At 34.4% G+C, this 20946-nt stretch overlaps 3 protein-coding genes across 3 annotated transcripts; all 3 read left to right on the top strand.

Annotated features, from left to right (window-relative positions):
- Window positions 1-7788: 7788 nt before the first annotated feature.
- LOC130743678 (NAC domain-containing protein 2-like) lies at window positions 7789-9405 on the top strand. The gene is made up of 3 exons (XM_057595909.1): window positions 7789-7984; window positions 8472-8617; window positions 9271-9405. The coding sequence occupies exons 1-3, from the start codon at window positions 7789-7791 to the stop codon at window positions 9403-9405; spliced, it is 477 nt and encodes a 158-aa protein (XP_057451892.1).
- A 4990-nt stretch (window positions 9406-14395) lies between these two features.
- On the top strand, window positions 14396-18067 carry LOC130743677 (uncharacterized). Its single transcript, XM_057595908.1, has 4 exons — window positions 14396-16713; window positions 16799-17113; window positions 17186-17255; window positions 17369-18067. Exons 1-4 carry the CDS (start codon window positions 14396-14398, stop codon window positions 18065-18067), a joined length of 3402 nt encoding a protein of 1133 aa, XP_057451891.1.
- A 196-nt stretch (window positions 18068-18263) lies between these two features.
- Window positions 18264-20036, top strand: LOC130743676 (uncharacterized). The gene is made up of 7 exons (XM_057595907.1): window positions 18264-18537; window positions 18624-18862; window positions 18942-19148; window positions 19231-19323; window positions 19422-19523; window positions 19626-19913; window positions 20001-20036. Exons 1-7 carry the CDS (start codon window positions 18264-18266, stop codon window positions 20034-20036), a joined length of 1239 nt encoding a protein of 412 aa, XP_057451890.1.
- Window positions 20037-20946: the final 910 nt, after the last annotated feature.

Genomic DNA, 20946 nt, shown 5'->3' with positions numbered 1-20946 from the left:
TGGAAAATCAGCTAGAATATGGGAAGACAGCCAAGTGCCGCCCTTTAACCAGTCTCCTTGCAACGAGGTAATGTAGAAGCCTTTCAAAAAGAATTCCAGAGCTTTTGAGGTAAAACTAGAGCATAGGACAAGGGAGAAAACGACTTGGCCAAAGTTTTCCTAATGATATTGTATCCAAACTTTGAAGTATAAATTCCATCATTGGTAAAAGGCCGGAAAAAGCGCTCTTCTTGATATTGCATAGGGAAGGTAATGGAGAGGATAGTCTTGGTAGTTGGAGGCCAAAAGATGAATTCCATCAAGGACTTGTTCCAAATAAAATAATTAAGTAAATGCAAATCAGAAACAAATTATACTCAATTCAGTTTTCACATCTATACGATATACAAGAGGAGCATCAGACGATAGCCATTTATCTTTCAAAAACTTAATGGATTTCCCATTGCCAACATTCCATATGCTACCCTTCTAAAAATCCCACTCCGAGCAAAGGATGTTAGTCCACGCATAACTCTAATGATATCATTTTTATCTATGAGAATGGAACAATGAGAAAAATACACAACTTTAAATAAACGCCCTAGGAGAGACACATAATCCTCCACCAATTCTTTCCAACGAGAACTAAATTAAAAGATTTTAATTTTTTAAATCCAAGTCCCTCATCCACTTAGGACTACATAACTGATCCATTTCACCTAGTGCATGGTTCTTTTGGCTACATCACCACACGAATATAATCTAATAACTAGACCTTCAATCTCATTACACAAGCTATCTGGTAAAACCAAACAAGATATAACATAAGAGGGGATAGCCTGCGCAAGAACCTTAATCAAAACCTCTATTCCTTCTCTAGAAAGAGCTTTCTCGTTCCAGCCCTTTATCTTCTTTCAGACTCACTCCTTAACGAAACAAAAAATCTGAGTTTTAGACTTATCGATGATCGACAAAAGGCCTAGGTATTTTTCAAAGCACTCGACCACCTTAACTCCTAACAGTTGTTTCAGCTCATGTTGCACTCGAAGCCTACTCGAGAGCTCATTTCACACTCGAAGCCTGTTTTAGCTCATGTCAAAGCACTCAACCTAGACATTGTTCGCCACATTTCGGCTACACCAGAGCATCAATTTGTCCAGGTTTATGGTCTGACTAGAAGCTTGCTCATAGGTCGCTAACACATGTTTAATACATAAAGGCTCTTCAACCATTGCACAACTAAATATAATTATATCATCTACAAAAAGAAGTAAGAAATTATCGGACAATGACCAGCTATTCTCAATCCATTTAAGGAAGAATTTATAAGGGCTCTATTAATTAAAGCAGAAAAACTTCACTGCATATGATAAAGAGATGCGGGGAAAGAGGTCCCCCTAGCCTAAAGCTTCTTCAAGGAGTGCAGGATGGTTGGGGGTTCCTAAGAGCTAAGTAGACCGAAAGTAATGTTGTATATTTACTTAATTAAGATTTCATACGAACATGTGTACTGCTGGATATAGGAGTGCCTCTAATATAATCGAGGTCTCTATAATAGTCCTCTTTATGTACAAGGAGGTGAATGAGAAATCATATGAAATGAGGGAGGGAATTAATGAGTCTCAATCCCACTAATAGCTTTTATGACCTTGTTGGGGGGCGAATGTAGACATCTTTGTCTGGGTGATTGACTTGAGAATAGCAAATTGAACCCCTTGTTGAATTTAGGTCAAAGTCTATACCCGGTCTATCGGCCGAGAACATCACAACAATCCACAACCCCCAAAGCTTGGAGCTAGAAGCAAGCTATAATAGCCTTGAGGAGCTGGTCTAAGTAGCTTGTTCCTTGGGCTTTGGGTCCATATATTGTTGCCCTATTTGGTCACGTGTTCTCTTTCATGGTGATGTGTATGAGTGTATCTATGTCATTTAAGATATATGTGGTAGGCCTGTCCAGATTTTTTTGGGGCCTACCGAACCCGTCCGGCCCGCTGCCAAAAAAGGGCCTCGCGGGTGGGTGGGCCGGTTCAGGTCGCGGGTGGAAAAAACCGGTCTCTAATGGTTTGGTTCGGTCGAGTTCGGTTTAACCTCTGAGCCGACCGAACCGACCGAACCAACTCTTTTAAAAAATAAAAAACTTTTCAGCCCAGCCCAATCCCACTAACCCTAACCCTATTGACAAAAAAAAAAAACCTAACCTTAGCCATATAAATATGCTCTCACTTCTGATTCACTCATCACTCTCTCACTCCAGCCGCCGCCACCTCTCTCACCTCTCTCACTCCAACAGCCACCACCTCACAAGCCTCAACCCTCAGCCGCCACCACCACCTCTCAAGCTTCAACCCTCAATCGCCACCTCCTCTTCCTCTCTAGCCGCCACCACCTCACAAGCCTCAACCCTCAACTGCCACCTTCTCTTCCTCTCCAGCCGCCACCACCTCACAAGCCTCAACCCTCAACCGCCGCCACCTCTCAAGCCTCAACCCTAGCCTCCAACGATCGTGTTCCATTAGCCACAATCCGCACCTCCTTCTCCTTTTCTGCGATGGAGAAAGCGATCTCCGGTGAAGACCTTCGACGTCGACGGTGAAGATTGCTAGAGGGAGGACATGCAACACCACCACGATGAAGATCTTCATCGATTTCTTATTTCTTCATAAATTGTCTCTGAAGATTGTATATTTTTATGTATTTTTTGAGGTATATATTGTTCATTTGTCATGGAAGTAAAATTTTATGTTTCTGGTGGATGTTATATTCTGTAAATTTCATGGAACTCCTCCTCTCCTCCTCTCTTTTTTGTGATTTTTTTTTTCTGGATCTGTAACCGTGAAAACCGACTGAGGTAACCGACTACCCGACGAAACCGAACTCGACAAATCCGATGCTGCTCAGCGGTCGGCGACGGGCTGGTGGTTTGGTGTAATTTCACCCGTCCAAAACCGGGGTTCGGGCCCGAACCCGCCCGAACCCGTCCGGTGGACACCATTATGTGGCTGCAGGCTTTTCTCTCTATGCATGTTCCACTTCCTAGAAAAGTTCCTTTGTGACATTTGGGCTTCCTTTCGATCAGCAAAAAACTCATAATGGTCCAATATATAAGAAATTAAAATGTTTTACTTTTCATATCCTAAAAAACATACTAAATTTGTTTGTGTTCGTACTAACAAATATCAAACATAATGTAAATGATAGGAAGGAATTGATGCATGCAGCAACAAATGTCTTATCAATTTTCAGACTCGATGGTTTGTTATCCTGCTGGAATTTCATTGATAATAAGGCTGATGGTAAAATATGGTACAAAGGACAGGCATGGAAGCTGAGAAGTATCCTTATAACAGAAATAATTTCCTTTGTGAGATGATTAATTGTTTGGGGTTTAACATGTATTTAAGGAGGTAATTAAACCACTTTGTTTATGCCTTTGCAAAACAAGAATGTATGAGACAAAATGATCTGTGGGATCTATTGGACATGTCCTAGATGCAATTTAGACATTGTGAGACCTTATGTCTTTGCTTTAATGAATTGAATTTTTTTGTTCAAAAAATAAAATGTCGAGCTATAGCTCATTTCCGATGCTTTGGGAGGTTTTTGTGCAACCTTTTTTGACCCGTTGAACAACTGATTTTATGGGTTTAATTAATCGTGTTTTAACTGGTTTTTAAAGCCAATTAAACCTTCTTCACATGTAACAAAAAACCAGTTAAACTAACTCACCGGTTTTGCGGTCCATTTCAAAACCATGTGATCTTTGTTACTGGATAAAGGAAAGCAGACTAATTTGACTACGATTATTATTTATTTTTGGATTGGTTTCGGATATACTTTGACCATTAGAATTAGTTGAAGTTCATTTTTTGATGATACAATATATAAAAAGGTCGGAATATTTTACTTTCTTTTTTCCTTTGCATCAATTACTTGATGGACATTTGTCATTTCTAGAAGTTCCCTTATAAAACACAGAATAGAATTTTAAACAATACGTACACATTCCAATCACACAAGAGTTAATTAGAGTTTTTTAAAGTGAATTAAATCTAGCTAGAAAAAAGGCCGTCGTCCTTATAGTTATTTAGCTGTTAGTAATCATTAAAAAAATTTGTTAACAGATTTATAGTTAGTGGTCAAAATTTATGGACGTAATATTGATGAAAACAAAAATTATAGCTAGGATTAGTATCTATGCTAAGGATAATCAAATTAAAGTTCATGAACTAAACTAAGTTATCTATACGTGCATGCATTGCGCGCGCTAGTTGAACACAAAAATATGAATACCGTACGAACGTGTAGCATGCTAGCTTATAAATTCGTCACACAAATTTGTCTTTTCCCTTCATCAATTTATATTAAAGTTGATATTACTCACTTAGTACGATCATTTGTTTCATCTAACAAAACTGTTGCTTTCTAAAGAAAAAGTAAATATATAAAATGATTTTAAAATGAGCAATGTTTTTTAGTTGATGAGATACTTCATTCATTTAAACCAATGTTATTAAACTTTGGTCATCAACTCAGTTAAAGCACTACATCAACAGATCAAGAAACGGATTAATAAGTTATGGAATGAAGCAGTTAATTGGTATATGTCAATTAAAAAAATAAAAAAGAAGCTAATATTAATTAATAAGTTTCTAGTTCTAAAATTAAAATCATCTAGTATATACATTTACTATTACAATTGCATTAAAACATAAAAATGTTATTAATTTATAATTACTATTTTTCACCTTTGTTTATTACTTTATTTTATATGCATTATATTATAAGGGCCATAACACTTCACTTTTACAGCCTTATCAAGCATATAAGAGGCCCAGGTTTTATAAATAAAAACTTTTTATACCTAAAAGCGATCGTTGGGCCAAATAGTCCAAAAATAAAATTGAAGGACAAAACTTGGTTGACATGAGTCGAGTGAACCTTTTGACCAAAAAAAAAAAAAGTCGAGTGAACCGCCATGAACATGCTGCAGTTCTGAAGGAAATTATCGAGCTGATGGGGAGGAATTGGAGGATCACTCTGGCTTGGACCCAAAGGGATTGCAACATTGTTACTGATTGGCTTGCTAGACAGGGAGCTTTGTCTCTCATTCCTGGTGTTAGAGAGCTGAATTGGATATCATTCTGTTGAGGGATAAAATGGCTGTGTCTTAATTTCCTTGTTTCTTTTATGTTATTAGTTTTCCGAGGCACCAAAAAAAAAAGATGACAAACAAAGTATCTAATTATCCATTAAACAAACATGATTCAACCATACAAATTATCCGAAAGAAATCATACAATTTATCCATGAAACAAATGTTATTCATACAAATTATCCACGAAACAAAATCAAAGTCCACACCTCCGGAGCTCAATGCTTCTTCCTTACTCCTTTTTCTCTTTATCATCATCAACATGCACACCCCGCTTTGTGATGGCGTGCATGTTTTGGTTTGCTTCCCAGACTCTTGTGCCCTCTTGATATCTTGCCTCCTCCAGGTTCATTGCTATGAAACTCCATGCTAACTGCTTAATTATACCCTAATAAAATGTAGAGCAATGAAATATAAGTGTTATTCTATATTTTAACGTATTTGCATCACAAGACAAAAACTTATTGCTAGAGTCGTTGCCTCATCATATCTTCTATCTGGAGGATACGGGGTGTGAGACTCTCTTATACCACCCCATGTAATCTTGAGATGTTTGAGATGGGTATTGGGAGGGGTCCCCCTTAACTGTATGACTAGAGAATGCTGCAAACATTCGACTAGTGTCCTCACAACTTGGTTTCTCGAACGGAAGTAGAGTAAGAACCTTTTGAATACCATCAAATCACATCAACACTCGCTTTGACAAGTGAGGGTGTACCATACTTGAATGGCGAATGGACCCACTATACAGGCATACCAGATCTATTGGCATGTGTGGTATGTGTTTATCGTAGGGTGACCATATGACGGAGCCCGTTAGAAGGTCATCCAGGGAAATTCTCTTTTGATGGATGAGAAAATTCTCGTTGACATTATCCATCATCTAGCCCTGAGCATGTCCTTAGAATGAACAATGTTCGACTTCCTATCAAAGACCGAGGAAGGAAAATTCTCAGAAATCCATGCATGTAGTGAAACAAAAGTTTGTTAGACTTCATGAAGAAAAAATTGTCATTTAAAAGAAGCTGAACAAACAAAATGTCACAAATATAAATGCATAAGTACATTTTTGAAATAGAAGCATTAATTAATAACAAATACCTAGACCAGCCCATTAAGTTTTGTCATGTTTAGCAAAAACAAAATACATGCTTTATTTTTGACCAAAAACCAATAGTGAGATCACGTTTGTTTTTTTGGCAATGCATGGCCCACTCACTTTACAGCCTAATTGGTATCCAAATTCTAGAGCAATGAATCCAGTAGCCCAAAACGAAACCCTAATATGAAAGTATGTTAATTGGGTCGTAAAAATACATGACAAAAAAAGATGGAAACAACGAGTTAATGAGTCCAAATAGGAATACATAACCAAGTCATTGATGACCAAATTAATAAAATTCAATTACTATATTGACATGAATTTGTATGCTCGTAATTAAGAATTTTTTTTTGAAAAGTAATTATGAACTTAATATAACCTTAATTGTACTTTTATGCTAATCTTATGTTGAAAATTTTAAATTTTAAATTTCTAAAAACATGAAGATTATTTTCTTTATTCAAAACTATCATTTTACAAATACAAATAATTATCTTATTTTCTAATTATGTAGATATCATATATGCTTGGTTATTTATAAAAAAACATATTTCTTTATCATTATTTATATCAAATAGTTGACCAGGAAAACTTTAATTTCTTCATTAAGTTTTTTATTTGATTATTTTTTTTGAGAATATTTTTATTTGATTATTTATTAACCTTATACATAGAATTTTAAAAATGAATAATCAAGTTTTTCTCATATTTCTAATTTACTATTCATAATTGTATATATCTTGGAAGAGTCATAATATGAAAAAGGAATTTCAAAAAAGTCATTAATGACAAATATAAAAGAATATTACGTTATTAACATGAATTTTATATTTCCATAAGAGGATGAAGAAGAAGGAAGAATCATCATGTGAAAATGGATTACAAGAAAGTCATTGATGACCAAAATAAAAATAAATCATATTACCTTATTAACATGAATTTTATATTTCATAATCATGTACCTTAATATTAATTTTAAATTTTAAATTATAAGCTTTTTAAAATATGTATGAATATGTTTCTTATATTGAAATTATTCTTTAGCAGATAAAAATTTCCAATTATTTTAATGTCATTTATGCAAAGTTGATTATTTATTAAAAAAATCCTTAGTATTATTTATTTTAAATAGTTGACAAAGAAGTTTGACTTTATGGATTATTTCATGTCAAAATTTACATAACTATATATAGCATATTTTCTAAGATGAATAGTGAAATTAATACATATAATCTTTTTAAATCAAATCCAATTTATTTTTCATTAATGTAGGATGTAGCATATAAATTTTGGTTTTTTTTTTTTGGTTACATGACGGGAATAGAGAATACATTTTGTGAAGATTAATGATTATTCATAAACGAATATTGATTTCCGTTCCATAAGTCCAATGAAATTCCATATTTTCTATTCATAAGGGAGATATTATTTGTAACGCTCTCACTAACTCACATACAATGATTACATTGTATGTCTTGTAGCTATAAAATGATGTCTAAACCACATAAGTTTACAATAGTGATTCACCGAGAGAATTCAGACAAGCCTCTTTGAGATGGAGGACCTGGTCATGACTTATGAGGACGATGATGGGACTGTTAAGTTTCTACCTGGGTACATGTTTGATCCCACAGACGACGTTCTTGTAGAATTCTACCTGAAAAGAAGGGTCTTTGGTCAACGTCTTCCAGTTCAAATCATCTCCGATTTCGATGTGTTTCAAACCGAGCCTTGGAGTCTACCAAGAGGAGGTTAGTGATTTTTGTAAATATCTCTTTTTCACTATTCTATGAGTTATTTAGTGTCTTTAGATTAGTGTTAGCCATGATTGATTTTGGCTATTTATGTTTCTATACATTTATGAAAAAATTATTTCCGTTGGATAATATTGGGAAATTCAATTGTAAAATTTCACAACTCAATATGTCCAATGAAAAAGCTACTCTCTATAGGTTATAATAGAATTCCTTTTGAGTCTAAAATCAATTCTCAAAATTGACTACCAAACATTAGTGTTTTCATCAATGATTGATTTACTCTACCGAAATTGATCATGGGACATTTCAATGAAAAACCAAACACACTCTTAATCTTCTATATCACTTGTTCTAATCCAGAAAAAAGAGCATTGTGTCCGACACAAATAAACAAATTTTCCACGTCCCAATATTTACGTGTTAATTTCAAGTGGGAATTGAATTACCAAGATGGCGTTTTGAATTTAATTTGTGTTTGCAGATCGAAATATTTTCAATGAGCGCAAGCTCTTTTTCAACAACACTATGGGTCGTGACCTTGAAAATATTGACAAGAGAGTTGCTGGGAATGGCCAATGGAGAGTTATTGAGAAAGCAAAATGTGTTCCTATCCCTGGAAATAATGAGGTGATTGGGAAGAGAAACACCCTGAATTTTTGGGAAGTGCAAGAAGCATGTGCTAGGAGGACTAAATGGGTGATGCATGAGTTTTGTCTTGCTTAGTGGCAAACCCAACTAAGGTAAATTAAGGGAAGAAGAATATACTGGCCATTTTCATTATCATCTAATTTGAGGAGAAATTTAGGTAGTGTTTGATGGGAAGATCCGAATGGAATGGAACATGAAACATGCAGTTTGTTTTTTTATTTTATTATATTTTTAAGGTGAAATTTAACATGGAAAAAACACCTCAAACAATACGTTTTGGTTCCCTTCATGAAAATTTTGGAACTATGATTAACATAAGGATACACACTCTTAAAATATTTTCATAGGCATAAAAAACCGTAATTTGTAATTGAAACCTTTTAGTTATATAATAATATAAATAATTATGCATATAAATATTATTTTAAATTAATGAGTTATAAAATTATTATGTGTTCAACCAAATTAACAATTAAAAATTATGTAGTTAGTGTTTTTATTAAATATCAATAAAAAATGTTTTTATAAAATATCAATAGTAGTTTTGTAAGTATATATGGTTAGTGTGTTATTGCTGGGTTGGTTTTCTAGTCTTTTATGTTTGCTAAAATTCTTTATTACTCAAAATGCAGATGGCAAATTGGGCTGTGTATCGCATCTTTCAGAATAATGATGAAAAGAAGCTGATGAATATAAAAGGGTCTAATATGGAAAGCTCGAACACTGAGAGTGACATATTCTCACAACCTCCCCCAATTACTCCTTAAGTGAGGGTAGTGAACCTTTTTAAACAAAAAAATTTCATGTCATTTTTTGGTTCCCCCTCTTAGAGCTGACTACTAAATGATTGTTTAGTCTAGTAAATGTCATGTTATGATACACAATAATAAGTTTTGAAACCTATAATTTGTAGAGGATATGAGAGAGCTACTATTCCTAAAATACATGTCTACAACATCCTATTCTCAAACACTTTGAATCAAAAGTTCTTTTTTTGGCGTAGTAGTTGACCACTTTTTGAAAGTACGTAGTATAATTAAGTTAAGTCTATGAAAATGATTAATATTTTGATTATTTTCAAACATTTGATAAATTTCATATTGAAAATGTTATCTAGTAAAAATATTTATAATAAGGAACTTTTCAAATTTTTAATTTAAACACCAAAGTAACTTTCCTTAATTGATAAAGGAATATATTAGTTTTTAAAATATTAATTGATTAATAGAAAAATTAACCAAGAATTCACAGGGAGATAATAATAATTCAGAAGATGCTTAAAAGAACCATCTTCAAGAAGTATATACATTTCTTACATTTTTTAGAATATATAATTTTTTTTTGTTGAATTTATAGATACAATTCTTACATTTCTTTTGTTGAATTTATTTTAGAAGTATATGATGTTAATATAATATTATTAATTAACTTAATTATTATTAATATTAATATAAATTCAACAAAAGAAATGTATATATTTTTTTAAAAGATGTTCACACAAGCAAATCAAGCCCCTGTTCGTCCTCTACGGAACGTAACGTGGTCAACAAACGACAAAACGGGTCCTCTTATGATTTTTTTTTAAATGCGGGACACACCAATTTTATATATTGATAATTATGAAAATAATTACCAAGCAAGTTTATCATTCTAACCCCTTAATTTTATTTCTTTTATTATTATGATATTAAATTGAAATATCATACGTAAAATTATCATCCTAAAGATCTTTCTAAATTAACATTAACATCTATTATTTTTAAGAAAATATTAATATTTAAATTCATAAGCAAAATAATTTTTTTTACGATTTAATTCATTAAATATATATTTCTAACAAACATTTATATATTTATGCAATTAAAAAGTTGTTTAAAACATATTTGTGCAATTAAAATTACAAAACTTAAAAAAGATAATACTACACAAATTTAATTATAAAGTCACCCGTGCAGTGCACGGGTATTCAACTAGTATAATACTAAAATTGTGTATTAAATTATTAATTTTTTTATAAGCATTAAATTATTAAATGATAGTATTAAATTTCCTATGATCGAGTTCATTACTTCATAAAATCTTACAATATGATTTTTGTTACCAATTAAATATTCTGTTAAAAGAATATATACACCATGATTGAATAAAATTTAAATTCACAGTAATATTTGACGCAATAAATTGAAGTGTATGAAAATTCGCTACTATGCTTTTATTAAACAAATATAAAAAATGATTAATATATTTCAATATTTTTTTTTTAAAACATAAGCTTTTATTTGATGGAAAATGGTCGATATTACATACAACACATAACAACGTGAGTAAATTTCTCTCAATGTTAGTATAATAAAACCTAAAACCAAACTCGCCCCATAAAGCAATACAAGGCAGCAAACCCTGATCAAGCATTAAACGACCAACGAGAAGAGGCATCCATTGAGAATCCAGAAGTGCCGAGGCGTAAACCTCACAAACCCAACATAAACAGAGCATCATTTCAGCATTGGGGAAACAAAAATTTATTTGATATAAAAATTCATGAAACATTATTGGTTTTCAATACCGTAAAACATTTCAAATATCAATACCATTAATTATAAGTGATAATTTCATAGAATACTGAGAGTAAAATAAAATAAAATTTATCACTAACTATAATATGAATTAATATTATGTGGAGGGTTGACAATGGGTAGGGTCTGGGTAGGGTACGTACTATAGTACTCATCCTCATACCCGCGTTTTAAAAAATTACTCGTACCCATCCCCATACCTGCATGTGTAGCAACTTGAATGCCCGTCCCCGTACCATCTGGGTACCTATATGCCCGGACCCGTGCCCATTACCCACCATTTAACTAACTAAAATATATTTTTCACTATTTTTGTTAATAGAAAACAAAAAATACAACTAATTTTTTGAATAAAAAACATTAATATAAATACAAAAGATTATCTACTAAAAAAATAAAATCTTTCAACTAAGAATATTTTTTTAGAATGAATAAGCAAGAAATATATAATTTAATTTTTAATTTTGAATTTATAATATAGTCCTAAAGTTGTTGTAGGTTATTAAATTACTAATTTGAAAAATAAGTGGGAGTAAATTAGCAATGATTATGAATACCATAAATACTCACCTATTATTTTAAAATAAGTAAGTTTGAAAGCTATAGCTTAAGGTAATTTTTTCATATATTACTAAATAATAAAAATAATAAGAATAATAAGAATAAAAATAATATGTGTGCGGGTATGGATGCGGGTAGTACTCATACCCCACTACACCAAAATAGCAACTTAGTGGCCAAAATTTCGCGGCGGTTGGGCAAACCGCCGTCGGTCCCTTTTAAAACTCACTATTTCGCGGCGGATAGCCAACCGCCGTCGATCCTTTTTTAAAAATGTACTATTGGCGGCGGTTACAACCGCCGCTAACATTACAGCTAAAATTACTCCTTGTTATCGACGGTTGCCAAGGGCCGGCCCTAATTTCCCTCAATCGATTTTCCAATCTAAACCCGCGAATGATTTTCAGTTCCCTCCCTAAATTTCATTCTTCCTCACTTTCTCAGTTCAATGTGGCCCTAAATTTCATTCTTCCGCTCAATGTCACCTTCACGCTCCTTCTTCCGCTCAATGTGGCCCTAAATTTCATTCTTCCGCGAATCGATTGTCACCTTCACGCTCCTTTCTTAGTTCTTGCTCACGGTTCTGTCATCGTGAGGGCTCATCTTCAAGCTCAATGATTTTCAGTTCCACGAATTGCTTCTCTTTCTCAGTTCTTGCTCACGGTTCTGGTATGTGTGTTCTCTTTCTCACATGTCTTGCATCTCTTTCTCTCAAATTTTCTTAGATTTCTCTCACAACATATATCACTAACTCTCCTCTCTTTGAATTTGGGGAACAAGACCCACTATAGTGATTCTGGTTTCTCACACGAAGGAGGAAAGGCACACTCTCCCCTGGCTTGATTGTTCCTCTTGAGAAGGTAAGGGTTTCTCCAATCTCTCTTGTAGTTTTTTTTCCTATTTCTCTTTTACAAATTCATAGGCAATGTCTGATATATGAATATGCATATATGAAATGGGTTAGGGTAGTAATGACTTGATTATGAATTTTTCAATTCTGGGAAAATGATGAAGGTTAGCTCACTGAAGTGAGTAGGAAGCTTTGGGTTTTCAAATATGGTGCTACTGAAGTACAATGCTTTGTCAACTGAGAATGTAAAGTAGTAAAGAAGCTCTCTTGAGCTCATAAACTTGTTGAGTTTGCAAGTAACAATTGTAGATTTGACATCGTTGAGTCCTGTTCTAGTTAATCTATCTATTCCACTTAATTTGGGAGGATCGGGCGTTTAAAAAATGTACTAGGTAAATAAGACGTTATACCATAGCCTTGTCTGTGTCTATTAACCTATGGATTTTCTTTCTATCAAGTTATGTTGTATACAATAGTTTGAGAGTGAAAGGACAGAGTTTATACATCACTTGGTGAGATGGGGCACTACTTGCCTGCCCCCTATTAGCTGGGTTTCCAGGTTGCGGAAGATTCTATTTGTTTAACTGAGGCCTGTTTAGCATATCATGCTTATGGTTTTCCTTGTCCAACATAGTTGCAATTGGAGTAATTCAACTTGAGACATATACCATTTCTTCAACACTTCTTTATCTTTTGAAATTAAATTGATAGCTCTTTATCTTTCCAGCTTTATGTCTTTCTTCTAGTTCCTTTTTGTTTCATGTTTAAGATCGATGGATGTATCCTTTGTTTGCTGTTTTTATGTTGGTAATTAGTTCTCCTTTATTCTATTTTGCTGTAACAGCACTTTGGGTTTTTAATTTGCTCTTTTTTGCTGTCCTAGGCTATATATATGGCTGCCATTTAGTTTTTTATTTGCTCTTTTTTTTCCTTGGACTGATTGCAAATGTGACAACTTACGACTGATTGCAGCCAACTAAAAGCAGCATAATTTCCTTGGTTCTGTGTTTCCTAGCTTAATTCGGCGTTTGGAAATCTAGTTTGGCTCCCCTTATTATCTAAGCTCTTTTTCTGCATCTCTCCCAGCTGTGTTGTATTTATCAGGTATATATCTCTACTGGCTTACTGCAGACTTTGGTGGTTTACTTAGTCTTGGTTATTTTTGCTACTGGTATATATGCTTTTGACATTGAATCAATCAATTGCTTATCTAGCTAGATCAAATAAGAACTGACATACACCTTGATCAGATAAGATTTGAGATTTTCGGGTTCTATGTTATGTTCTACTGTTTCTGTTGCAATGTGCTACTGCAATTTTATTTCTCTTATGAGTTCCTAGCTGCTTGCCATGTTTTATTGTGTTATTTCGTACCTTGTTTGTAATGACTCTCATTCCTTTAATGTTATATTATTCCCCTTTGTCGAAAAAAGAACTAGTTTTATCTCAAAGTTGGCTAAGGAAAAAACCAAATTTAAAAGTAGTTGTTAATTTAAATTTATATCATATAAGAATTAGTAGAGATAACCAGAACCGAATGATGAAACCTAACTGATTCTATTTCCAGAATCCCTAACTTATGTAGTGTTATTTATTCTGGCTAGTCTGGTCCTTTATATCATTAAAATCTACACAATGATCATCTACATGGACAGATGCTCTATGTTTTTATAAATAATTTGAATTATATAGACTTGTTGTATATGCTTTTGCAGTGAGTTTCTCTTCTTCTTTTGATTCAGAGTAGAAAGTTGTTTCAAGTGTAGAGTTATGGATAAGTCATGGATTCCAAAGCCACGAAACTCAACTGAGTATGAACAAGGAGTTAGGGGATTTCTTGATTTTGCCTTTGAACACCGCTCGGTCAATGGCAAAATAATATGCCCTTGTAAACGTTGTCATTTCAAAAAACGGAAGAGTAGAGATGAGGTGTATGATCACTTAATCTGTACGCCATTTCCAGCAGGATACACTTCTTGGTCCTATCATGGGGAGAGTGCAACCGGCGAAACTCATAATGCTTCTTTCATCAACCCCTCAAATTCAACTGAAGGCACAACAATTGTTGAAGATCCTGTTCAAAACATGATCAATGATGCATTTGGAGTCGATAGGCACAGGGAAAATGAAGTACTCATTGTAGAAAATGTGGATATTGACATGGATGAAGAAGAAACGACACCTGCATCTCAAGAAAGGCTTGAAGCTGATGAGTTTTATGAATTGGCCAGAGATGGAGAACAACCCTTGTATGAAGGATGTACAAAGTATTCAAGATTATCGTTTTTGGTGAAACTATATCATATCAAGTGTCTTTCTGGAGTGAGTGACAAGGCCATGACAATGATACTAGAACTACTAAATGATGCATTTGAACACGCAAAAATTCCTAGTTCATTCTACGAGGCCAAGAAGACAATCTCCAAGCTTGGTTTGAATTATGAAAAGATAGATGCGTGCAAATATCATTGTATGCTCTATTGGGGTAATAAGGAGGATGAAGAGAGGGAGATCTGCAAAAATTTCCAGACCTCTAGGTGGAAGTCAAGTGGTGATGGAAGTAGCGGGAAGAAAGTACCTAAAAAAGTTCTTCATTACTTTCCACTAAAACCCCGCCTACAGAGATTGTTTTTGTCAACAAAGACAGCAGAGGACATGAGGTGGCATGCGAGCAATACTAACAACGATGGATTAATGAGGCATCCCAGAGACTCTAAAGCTTGGGAGGAGTTTGATAAATCTCATGGATGGTTTGCACAAGATCCTCGGAACGTGCGTCTTGCATTAGCATCTGATGGTTTTAATCCCTATGGTACTATGAGTACAAGTCACAGTATTTGGCCAGTTATTCTCATTCCGTATAACACTCCTCCATGGGTGTGTATGAAACAGTCCTCTTTCATTTTGTCCCTGATAATCCCTGGTAAAAAAAACCCAGGAAATAACATAGATGTCTACCTGCAACCTTTGATAAAAGAGCTGAAGGAGTTGTGGACGATAGGTGTGGATGCCTATGATTCTTTCAAGCGAGAGATGTTCAAGCTACATGCAGCTGTAATGTGGACAATCAGTGACCTTCCTGGGCTGTCAGCACTTTCTGGGTGGAACACGTACACTGGACTTGCTTGTCCATCATGTAACTTTGACTTTATCCGTTGTCGTCTCCCTCATAGTCAAAAAAGTTGCTTTATGGGTCATCGTCGTTTTCTGGATCGAAAACACAAGTTTAGATTTAACAGGGTCCGTTTTAATGGTGAGCAAGATCTGCGTGATCCACCTGAAACACCCACTGGTTATCAAATTTTTGAACAGGTTCGGAATATTAAGGTTACATTTGGTGGAAAGCCAAAGAAGAAAGGGGATGCAAAAGGAAAAAGAAAAATAAGACGCAATGAACAGGTTTCACAAGGTGGCACTGAGCAATGGAAAAAATGCAGTATATTCTTTGATCTTCCATATTGGAAGGATAATCAGCTACGCCATAATCTTGACATGATGCACATTGAGAAGAATGTTTGTGAAAATCTCATATTCACTTTGCTTAATGATAGTGGAAAGTCAAAAGATCATCTCAAAGCCAGTAAAGACCTTGAAGCTATGGACATAAGACCCGACCTTTGGCCTGATGAAAATGGAAAATATCCTTTGGCGGTCTTTACAATGACTAATGTTGGGAAGAATGCATTTTTGAAAACCTTAAAGAATATCACGGTGCCTGATGGTTATTCGAGCAACATTTCTAGGTGCATTGACTTGAATACTAATAAGTTGAATGGAATGCTGAAAAGCCATGACTTTCATATATTGTTGGAGCAGTTATTGCCATTAGCTATGAGATCAACATTGCCTGATGAGGTTACTACAATATTAATGGAGTTCTGCTCATTCTTCAGAAAGTTAAGTGGTAAAGTGTTGAAAGTGGAGGATTTAGACAAATGGCAAGATCAAATCATCCTCACCTTATGCCACATGGAAATGTTATTTCCTCCTTCGTTCTTCACAGTGAGTGTTCACTTAGTTGTTCATCTTGTTGAGGAAATTAAGCTTGGAGGTCCTGTCCATTATCGATGGATGTATCCGATAGAAAGGTAAAAGGGTGTTACAATATTTTTTTGTTTTTCATTTGCTAACATATATGGTTATTAAATCACGTTTCTTTGGGTTAACTTATAGGTACTTAGGACATCTAAAATCCTATGTACGTAATCAAGCAAGGCCAGAGGGCTCCATAGCAGAAGGCTACCTGATGGAAGAGATTCTTACATTTTGTTCAAGATATTTAGATAACATTGAGACAAGATGGAATCGACCTCACCGTGTTGATGATGAGCCTAATCATATACAATCTCAATCACGTGCAGCTGAATTATTTCCTAATGTTGGGAGGCCAGTTGGTAGCTCTTCTAATTACACTCTTACACACATGGAAAAGTTACAAGCTCACAGGCACGTGTTGACAAACTGCCCAGCAGTTGATTCCTATCTTCAGTAAGTTGATCTTTCATTTGGATTGATCACTAAATTTTTCCTTCATGTATCTAACATGATATAAATGAATAGGCAATTTAGAGCTATTGTACGAAGGCAGTTAAGGAGTGGTACAAGGAATACTCCTGAGGTTGACAAGAAGGTTCACAGAGAGTTTGTTCGTTGGTTCTCTAATAGTGTAGGTGTTTGTGTGTACGTATTTAACGTTTATATTTTAATTGGAATGTGACTAACATTGTGTGGTGTGACTTGTAGATCCGAAATAATCTCGACACTATTTCCGGACCAGATAAAGATATTCTTATTAGTCTCTCACAAGGTCCTTTTAACCAAGCTAGAAAGTTCACTGCATTTAATGTCAATGGATACAAATTTCGAACCTTAGCACGAGACAAGTTATTAAAAACTCAGAATAGTGGAGTTTATGGCATGTTTGGAACAAGAAGTTACTCAAGCAGTAGTGATTCTCAAATGAGGTTTGGAGGGGTGCCTTATTATGGAAGATTGGTAGAAATCATTGAAATTTGCTATAATGGTTTCACTGTACCCATGTTCAAATGTGAATGGGCTAATACTACAAACCAAACAGGCTTAAAGAAAGATAAATTGGGTTTTGTGTCTATCAACTTTGGAAGACTAATACATACTGGAGCACATGAAGATGACGAACCGTATATTAAGGCCTCTGAAGCTCAGTTGGTATATTATGTGGACGATGAAAATGATCAAGGTTGGAGCATACCAGTTCATCTGAAGCCAAGAGACTTGTATGAGATGGGAGAAGATGAAGAAATTATGGCATCCGATGAGACATACCCATCACAAAATTTGGAACAAGTTTTCTCTGATGCTACAAATCACATACCATTGGCAAGAATGACTACAGATGATGATCCTGAAGACATACCCATCATTGATTATGATTTAAGCTCTGATAATGAGGATGATGTCTAATTTCATGATAACTATGGGTGTAATTTTGAAAGTTGCGTACTTGTTTTGATTCAATGACTGTTTAAATTTTTACTTTAATTCAATGACTGTTTAAATGCATCCATGACCTTGTATTATTCAAAACTTGTCTCTTTGATCATATTGTATTCAATCTTTGATTGTATAGTTGTGCAACTACTTTGAATTTTCTGCAGGTATGACTCGTAGACCCAATACTCGTGGTCGTAGGTGTCTATCAACACCTAATGATCAATCTGGCTCTTCACAAATGAATCTGCCAAGTGCACAAGTTGGCAGCAATCATAGTGCGTCGATAACAAATACTGGATCATCATCTCAGGAAGGTGTTCAAACTAACCCAACCAGTCCAAATGAGGTACATGCAAATGCTCAGGATGGGCCCCAAGTTGCAGCTTCATCCTCAACTCAAAGAAAGCCTAAAAATGCTAGTTGGAATGTGAATGTCATAGGTATGTCACTTTTTTTATACAACTTCAGTTTTTTATTGATCTTATACTTCCATTGCAATCTTATATTCGCCCACATGTCGTGTTAGATCCCGATGGTCATATTATTCCATCAAAGTTAAGAGCAGCTGATGTCTTGTCTACAAGAACTCCCAATAGGATACTAACCCAGTGGAATTCACGTAGCCAACCAGTAGGAGAGTCTGGTGGCTTATTGGGTCAAGCTTTGGGGCTTCTGGCGAGCAATTTTTCCCATTTTCCAATAGTGTATGAGAACTGGAAAATAGTACCTGATCATTACAAGGATAGTGTTTATGCCACCATCAAGGTACTAATTTTAATTAATCGAATGCATTTGATGTATTATGGTTTGAAGTTCTAACATATTTCATAATGTTTTGTTGAAGGAAAAATTCGTGGTAAATGATGATGATCATAGAAAATTTATCTTAACTAGTTTGGGGAAGAAATGGAGAGACAACAAATCTGAACTGTTCCTTGAGAATTATGATTGGGAAGTTTCTATGGCACAAAATATTCAGAATCCCCCAGTAGGGATTGAGCCAGATCATTGGATACTTTTTGTGCAGCACAAGCTAAGTGATAAACAAAGGGTAAGAAGAATCCATTCATTTTTTTGAACTTATTCTTTCTTATTTTATGATTGGTTGATCATTGTATTTGTTAATAATGTAGGAAATATCTGAAAAAAATGCAGCAAATCGAGCTAAACAAGTGATCCCTCATACACTGGGATCAAAGTCACTAGCAAGAAAGAGAGATGAGCTGGTATGAAATTCTGATCCTTACTCAATTTGTTGGTATTTGAAATTTTCAGAAGCATGAATTAAATGTATGGATATTGTTTATATGGTGCAAAAACTTAGGAGTTGCAAGATGGACGACCATATAGTAGAGCAGACATGTATCTTGTTTCTCATCAAAAGAATGATGGAACTTATGTTAATGATGAGGCTAGACTCAAATGTGTACGTATAGTTTATTATTAGTCATTTCGAATTGTCATTGGAAACTTAATCACTATGGCTGATTGGTACACTTCATATGTGTCTGTTCAACATTATATGCAGGACCAATTGCGTACCGCAATTGAAAATTGTTCTTCTGAGAATGAAGCCTTTGTTGATACTTTTGGGAAGGAACGTCCTGGATATGTACGTGGCATGGGACTTGGAGTAACTCCAAGTCAGCTCACTATACCTAGCTTCAACAGGTCAACCCTTCAAAATGATGGTTTGATTGAAAAAATGCAATCTGAAATTGAATCTCTAAAGGAAAAAGCTGCTGAAGTTGATGCTTTAAAAGCACAAGTTACTGAGATGGATGTTTTGAAGGAACAACTTGCTTTTCTTATGCAAGTTCATAAAAAAAATGGGGTAAAGAATTTTATACTAAATTTGCTAAACATTTTTATTTTTATGTCATATGTGTATAAACTTGCTTAGGAAATAAATCTGAAGTGGTCACTATGTCTCTGCTGAGCAATATAATAGTACTTAGTTTCTTAATTGCACATGCATCATATATGCACATAGTTACTGAAATAGAATATGTGGTCTTTGCATCCCCACTTGAACATATGAGTTATGAAGTTGGTGGATATATTTTGGCAAAAGTTTTTCTGGACATGCAGTTTTTGTAAATGATTGTTTGATTGATTTTGTTGCGGTATCAATGAGCAGACCCTTCAAGTATGATAAATATGTTCTATTCTATTGAAATCCTTTAGTCTTTGTCTATGAATTCTCCTCAATCCTCACCACTTTCAGAATATGTAGGCTTTATTTTAAGTGGCTTTAACACCATAGAACATGATTTTAATGAGTTACAAGGCATAAAACTTAAACACCAAAACTAGTATAGCTTTCACTTACTCTATAATTTCTTTTTAATTTCAAGTTGTTAACTTGGAATCACCGAGAGAAACGAGGCCGTCTTCCTCCTCTAGTCATGTTTGAAGATCAAGGAACATCATCACAAAAGACTATTTAGATTTAGAAATTTTCATGTTATGAACTTCGTAGACCATGTGTGGAAAATACCATTGTGTTTATTTCCTTTTGGTGGAACATATATGTTATGTGCATTTTGTGGAACATATATAACTTATATTTTGGATTTGTGTTAAGCACTCTTAGCTTCATTGTGAAAAATAGATGGATATATATATTTATGCAAGTATTTGGCGGTTGAATGAATTTTCTTTGCCACAACATTTTCCCTTTGTTAATTAATTTAATATGCAACGAAAATTATAAAGAAGGTTAAAAAAGAAAATAGGAAAAAAAAGGAAAAACAATGTTAATTTTCTGGAGTTTTACCGGCGGTTACAACTGCCGCTAGGTCTACAAAGAATAGATAACTTATTTTATGTTACCGGCGGTTGGAACC

The sequence above is a fragment of the Lotus japonicus genome, chromosome 3 (assembly GCF_012489685.1).
Source record: "Lotus japonicus ecotype B-129 chromosome 3, LjGifu_v1.2".
Lineage (NCBI taxonomy): Eukaryota > Viridiplantae > Streptophyta > Magnoliopsida > Fabales > Fabaceae > Lotus > Lotus japonicus.
Note: the sequence above shows the minus strand (reverse complement) of the source record. Positions and strands in the feature narration are given on the sequence as shown.